The 6,690-nt window shown below is 56.2% G+C and overlaps 1 protein-coding gene across 1 annotated transcript in view; it reads left to right on the forward strand.

Moving 5' to 3' along the window:
* The first annotated feature begins 575 nt into the window (after positions 1-575).
* Positions 576-6,690, forward strand: part of MYO18B (myosin XVIIIB) — a 135,859-nt gene continuing 129,744 nt past the window's right edge. Inside the window, 7 exon segments of the mRNA XM_031057455.1 lie at positions 576-633; positions 1,521-1,676; positions 2,959-4,035; positions 4,244-4,310; positions 5,076-5,188; positions 5,659-5,835; positions 6,554-6,686. Coding sequence (XP_030913315.1) covers positions 577-633; positions 1,521-1,676; positions 2,959-4,035; positions 4,244-4,310; positions 5,076-5,188; positions 5,659-5,835; positions 6,554-6,686 — 1,780 coding nt within the window. The 5' untranslated portion in view covers position 576.

The following is a 6,690-nucleotide window of genomic DNA, read 5'->3' on the forward strand; positions in this document are numbered from 1 at the left end:
CTTCTCTCTTTCCCCATTGGCTGAGGTACTTGGGAGGTACAGACTTCCCAATACACCTGATACCAGAGATTTCCCTCTAATGTATAACCCTCCATTTTCATTTTTAATTCTTATGGAATTTAGGGGTTTTTCCCCATTTCTGAGGCACTTGAGAGGTACAGACTCCCCAATACACCTGATATCAAAGATTTCCCTGTAATGTACAACCCTCCCTTTTAACTTTTAATTCTTATGGAATTTAGGAATTTTTCTCCCCCTTTGTTTCTTTCATCTTTCAATGCCTAATTTGATCTATCAGCAAACCTAACATTTATTTGTAAAAGCAAATATCCTTTTCCATTCATCAACCCGTGGAATCCTTCCCATTGTTTCTTTTACCTCCCAGTGCTGGTTTTATCCACCAGCAGACCCACAGCTTGTTTGTAAAGACAAATCCACCATTCCTCTTCCTCTCACCAGCAAGGTCAGGGTGCTGCTGGCCTGGCACAGCTCTGGGGCCAGCAGCAGCCCCTGGCTAACTCTCTGCTCTCTGTCCCCGTGTGTCTCTGCACAGCACCGTCCTGCCTCGCCGCCACCATGGCCATCTCCTCGCGCCTCGCGCTCTGGGAGCAGAAGGGAAGTCTCAGTCCTGGTGTTTTTGGGCTGCCTGGGAGCTCAGTGCTGGGGGGTGTCACTGCAGCAGCCCCAGGGTCACATGCCCACAGCTCCCTTGTGCTGTGTCTGGGCTCCCTCACAGCCTGAGTGCTCTGGTTTGAGTGATTTTCGCCTGCCTGAGTGATTTTCGTGAGCCTGGCAGGCAGGGTTTGATGCTGGTGCTGCTGCTGGAAAAGCTGTGGGGCTGGTTTTGCCCTGGGACCCACAGGGCTGCATGTGGCTGTGGTGATGCTGGAGCTGCTTCTTGCCTGGTTGCAGCCAGGATGGTTCCTCTGGTGGCCACACCAGGGCTGCTGGCACAGAGCAGAGCTGGCAGTGCCCGTGGGCTCCTGCTGTGCCAGCCCATGGGGCTGCACCAATCTGGGCGCTTCTCTCTGGCCTTTTCCTCTTCGTGCTACTGCTCCCACAGCATCCCTGACCCAGCCCTGGTGCCCTCAGCAGGAGCATGGGCAGGATGCTGTACTCAGCCTGATCAGGATGCTGTGCTCAGCCTGAGCAGGATTCTGTGCTCAGCTTGAGCAGGATGCTGTGCTCAGCTTGAGCAGGATTCTGTGCTCAGCCTGAGCAGGATTCTGTGCTCAGCCTGGGTGGGATTCTGTGCTCAGCCTGAGCAGGATTCTGTGCTCAGCCTGGGCAGGATTCTGTGCTCAGCCTGGGCGGGATGCTGTGCTCAGCCTGAGCAGGATGCTGTGCTCAGCCTGGGCAGGATGCTGTGCTCAGCCTGGGCAGGATGCTGTGCTCAGCCTGGGTGGGATGCTGTGCTCAGCCTGGGCAGGATGCTGTGCTCAGCCCTGCTGCCACTAACAGGCTGTGCTGGCTCCTGTCCCCGTGCCTGCCCTGTGACCCCCCTGTGCTCCCCACCCCAGATTCGTGACGAGGACCGGGGGCCACCCCCGTCTGCTCCCCCCCTGCTCCTGTCGGTCATCCCCGGGGGCTTCATCAAGCAGCTGGTGCGGGAGACAGAGCAGGAGGCCAAGGCAGCACGGAGGAGGAAGGAGAGCAGGGTGGGCACCAAGGAGGAGGTGAGCACTGAGGGACCTGGTGACGGTGTTCGCAGGGGTCTTAGGATGAGGGAAGAGACGAGGATCTGACGCCCTGTTTCACAAGGCTTGATTTATTAGTTTATTATATATATTGCATTAAAACTATACTAAAAGAATAGAAGAAAGGATATAATCAGAAGGCTGGCTAGGAACAGAATAAGAAGGAATGATAACAAAGGCTTCTGTCTTGGACTCTCTGTCTGAGCCAGCTGGGCTGTGATTGGCCATTAATTAGAAACAACCACATGAGACCAATCACAGACCCACCTGTTGCATTCCACAGCAGCAGATAACCATTGTTTACATTTTGTTCCTGAGGCCTCTCAGCTTCTCAGGAGGAAAAATCCTAAGGAAAGGATTTTCCATAAAAGATGTCTGTGAAAGGACCTCACAGCACAGGGGAGCCGGGTGTCCCCTGGTGTCCCCAGGAGACACCTTTGGCTAGCTGGATGTCACAGCTGGGCACTAGAGACAAGTCCAGGCATGCAGGAGCTCAGGTTTACCTCTGGCAGAGAAGCTTTAAGGTGAGGCGAAGGAAAGGAGTCGATTCTGATGGAGGTTTGGATCCAGAGCTTTATTCCTGGCCCACAGGCCTCTGAATGCAGCAACAGCTCCAACAGAACTACCAAACCACGTTGTTGCTGTTCCTCTGAATGCCGGGAGAGGGGCAGGGAAGGGGCAGGGAGCCACCAACCAGGTGGGGGGAGAGGTCTCAAGGGACAAAGGACACCTGGATGGCTCAATATCCTCCAGGGATAGAAGGCATCTTTTGAACTCTGCCAATCACTCAACGCCCTCCTGGAATGCCAGGACTGACAGGCAGCACTCAGCAGGGCTCAGGGTGGGGGGAAGGAGAGGTGATTGACACACCTGGGGAAGGACTGGGGAAACTGAGGCAAACCAGTGCATCACACTGCAGCATCCCCAGGTGTCACAGCGGGCTCCTCTCCTTTCCTTGGCAGCCCACGGGGAAGGACGGAGAGAGCCGAGGACCAGGTGGGGGGAGAGGTCTCAAGGGACAAAGGACACCTGGATGGCTCAATATCCTCCAGGGATAGAAGGCATCTTTTGAACTCTGCCAATCACTCAACGCCCTCCTGGAATGCCAGGACTGACAGGCAGCACTCAGCAGGGCTCAGGGTGGGGGGAAGGAGAGGTGATTGACACACCTGGGGAAGGACTGGGGAAACTGAGGCAAACCGTGGCAGCACACTGCAGCACCCCCAGGTGTCACAGCGGGCTCCTCTCCTTTCCTTGGCAGCCCACGGGGAAGGACGGAGAGAGCCGAGGAGGGGCGGCCAGCGAGGGGCCACTGCGGAACGGGCTGAAGGCAGAGGGGCAGGGCGGCAAGGGGGTCACAGCCCCCCCAGACAAGGAGCTGCCCCCTGTGCTGGGGACTGTCCCCAGCAAAACCCCGGCCCCTGCACCTGGCCCAGCAGTGCCTGCGCCCAAACCAGCAGAGACACCCCCCAGAAAAGCAGAAACATCCCCCAAAACAGCAGCGCCTGCCCCCAAACCGGCAGAAACACCCTCGAAAAGAGCAGAGACCCCCTGCAAACCAGCAGAGACATCCTCAAAACCAGAAACATCTCCCAAAACAGCAGAGGCTTCTTCCAAACCATCAGGGACCTCCCCCAAACCAGCAGAGACCCCTCAGCCAGGGGCTCCTAAGGTGGGAAAGCTATCGTGGCCCAGGAAGAGCCCCAAGGACTCCTTCTTGGGGGGCAGCCCCCCAGCTCCAGCCCCTGCACCCAGCCAGGGCCCCCAGCGAGGCAGCAAAGTCCCAGTGAAGGAAGGGGACACACTCAAGGGGACAGTCCCTGAGAGCACCAAGGAGAAGGGGACAATCCTTGAGAGCACCAAGAAGGAGAAGGAGACAATCCCTGAGAGCACCAAGGAGAAGGGGACAATCCCTGAGAGCACCAAGAAGGAGAAGGGGACACCCCTGAGCCACGAGGAGCCTCCAGCCAAGGTGAAAGCCCAGAGGGAGCTGTTGTCAGCCAGGAAAGAGCCAGAGAAGATGAAGAAAGATGTTGGAGGCGGCAAGAAGGAGCCGAGGGAGATCAAAAAGCCTGAAAAAGCCACAAACAAGTCAGAGGGTCTCAAGGGGGAGCCGGGAGGAGTCCAAGAGAAGTCCACAGATGTGGGAAAAGAGGTGGGGAAGGTGAAGGAAGAGCTGGGGAAAGGTAAAGAGATGCTGAAAGAGAGCAAAGGGATTGGCAAGAGCACAGACAAGGACCAGGCTGAAGAAACATCGGGAAGGAGCCAAGAGATGAGCAAGAGCATGGAAAAGGAGCAGGATGAAGAGGCATCGGGCGAGAGCACGGACAAGGACCAGGTAATGTGTTGGGGGATATCTGGGTTTTGGGGCACTGGTGCAGTTTTTGATTTCATGCAGCTCCTCCCTTTCCCCTGGGCTGGTGGGAAGGTGACCCCAAGCCTGGAGGGGCAGGAGTGTGGAAATGCCCCTGTCCGTGGGACAAAGGCAGTTTGTCCAGCTCAGCTTTCCCCTGCTGCTGCCCGATTCCCCTCTCTCCTCCCCGCAGGCTGCGAGGGACGTTTGGTACGAAGCAGAGAAGGTGTGGCTGATCCAGCAGGACGGGTTCACACTGGGTAACTCTCCCTGCTCCTCCCTGGGTCAGAGGTGTCGGGAGCAGAGCCAGCTGCAGGTGCTGTGCCCCACTCTCAGAATCTCTGCTGCTCACAGTGACTCTGAGATACGTACAAGCTTCTTCTGCCCAGCCTGGCTGTTGAAGAAGGAGTCAGGATTCTTTTGTTCTCGTTCTCAAGGTTGTTTATTTTTTTCTGTTATCTATAAAATTCTTTCTCCGACCTGCTGAGGTCTGTCTGGTAGGTCGGGCTGAGGGACACTGGTTTTATCTTTTTATACTAAAAAATACGTGTACATGATTTACAATAATTTTCCAATACCTATCACCTGTGTTAGACAGTGAGCTAAACCAATCTACTCTAAACCAATCTAAAAGTGCCAAAATCACCCGGAAGATGGAGGCTAGGAAGGAGAAGGAAAAAGGACAAGGCACGCCCAAATTCCTCCATCTTGGGACCCCGAGCCCCCATTCTAAAAACCTCAAAAATCTATTTTTCACCCCGCGACAAACTATTATTCTACTTAAACTATTTTGACTTGTAATTCTTCATGTAAAGGTTGGTGATTGTTTTTTCCAAGGGCTAAATCAAAGGCACAGGGGTCCTGGGCTCTGTGCCAGGGTCTCTGAGCGCCCTGGGCAGGGGCTCGAGCCCTGCAGGGCAGCCAGAGGGATGTCCTGGGTTTGGGTCAGGGTTGGGTTTGGTCCCTGGCACACACCACAGCCGGCTCTGCCCCACCCCAGGGACACTCACCAGCCTCTCCTTCAGCCACACAGCTGAAACCAGACGTGGGGACGCCGGAGCTGCCAGCAGGGAGGGTGAGGGTGCGCCGGGACGAGGACGGCACCGTCACCGAGGTGGACGAGGACAGCGTGCAGAGGGTGAGTGTCGCCCTGATTTTTTAATATTTTCCTAAGCCTTCTGATGTTTGCATTCTTGTAGCAAGCTTTCTCACACGCTTCCTGTAAATAACTTATTGTTTTACATTCTTTTATAGAAGAAGAGAAATTTGATAGACTGTTAGTTTGTCCAGTGTCATTGGAGAGGTGACACCCTCACCCTCCAATCCACTGTCACTTTTAGATAACTATAAATGTTAGAATCAAAACCTAAACTCCCCTTTTCTTCACCTTAAAAGCAACAGTGTGTGCACTCGTGTTGTTTCATGTCCTGTAATGACAGGTGAGCCCCTTTCCCTGGGCTGGGGGTGCAGGGACAGTGCCAGGGCACAAAGATGCTTCTCCAGCCATCGCCTTGAGCTGGCTGTGCCCAAGGTGTCGGGGTGCCAGCGGGTCTGGCACAGCCCTGCAATGACAGCAGAGCTCGAGGGGTTTCTGTCTCTATTCCCCAGACCAACCCCCCCAGCCTGGACCAGGCCGAGGATCTGGCTGCCCTCATCAGCCTCAACGAGTGCAGCGTGCTGAACACGCTGCGGCAGCGCTTCCGAGCCCGCCTGCCCTGCACCTACGCGGGGCCCAGCCTGGTGGCCATCGCCACCGGCCCCGCGCCCGCCGACGGCGCCGGCACGGTGAGAGAGGGACCGGGGACAATGCTCTGGGGACATTTGGGACCAAGGATGCTCTGGAGATGTTTGGGACAGGGGATGCTCTGGGGACATTTAGGACCGGGGTTGCTCAGGGGACATTTGGGACCAGGGTTGCTCTGGGGATGTTTGGGACTGGCAATACTCTGGGGACATTTGGGACCGAGGATGATCTGGGGACATTTGGGGCTTGGGATGCTCTGGAGATGTTTGGGACAGGGGATGCTCTGGGGACATTTAGGACCGGGGTTGCTCTGGGGACGTTTGGGACTGGGAATACTCTGGGAACGTTTGGGACTGGGGACATTCTGAGGACATTTGGGACCAGGGTTGCTCTGGGGAAATTTGGGACTGGGAATACTCTGGGGACATTTGGGACTGGGGATGCTCTGGGGACATTTGGGAGCAGGGATACTCTGGGGATGTTTGGGACCGGGGATGCTCTGGGGACATTTGGGGACTTGGGATGCTCTGAGAATACTCAGAACCAGGGATGTTTTGAGAGGCGGATGTTCCAAAGGTCCTGAAGGCCAGGAATGCTCTGGGGGTGCTTGGTCTTGGGGCTGGGGGAGCTCTGAGCACTCAGACTCAGGAGGTTCTGTGCCCTGGGGAGAAACCATCACCCTGAGTGGGAGCACCTCCAGGATTCCCTCAGTGAGAAGCCTGTTTGGGATGTGCTCTGTCACCCTCTCCCTGCCCGCAGGCTCCCAGGGGGAAGCGGGACAACCTGCCCCCCCACATCTGCTCGCTGGCACACAGAGCCTACAGGAACCTGCTGCTGCAGAGGCAGGACCAGGCCATCGTCCCCCTGGGGCACAGCGGGGCTGGCAGGACCCGCTG

This window comes from Geospiza fortis, unplaced genomic scaffold (genome assembly GCF_000277835.1).
Source record: "Geospiza fortis unplaced genomic scaffold, GeoFor_1.0 scaffold408, whole genome shotgun sequence".
NCBI classification, from domain to species: Eukaryota; Metazoa; Chordata; class Aves; order Passeriformes; family Thraupidae; genus Geospiza; species Geospiza fortis.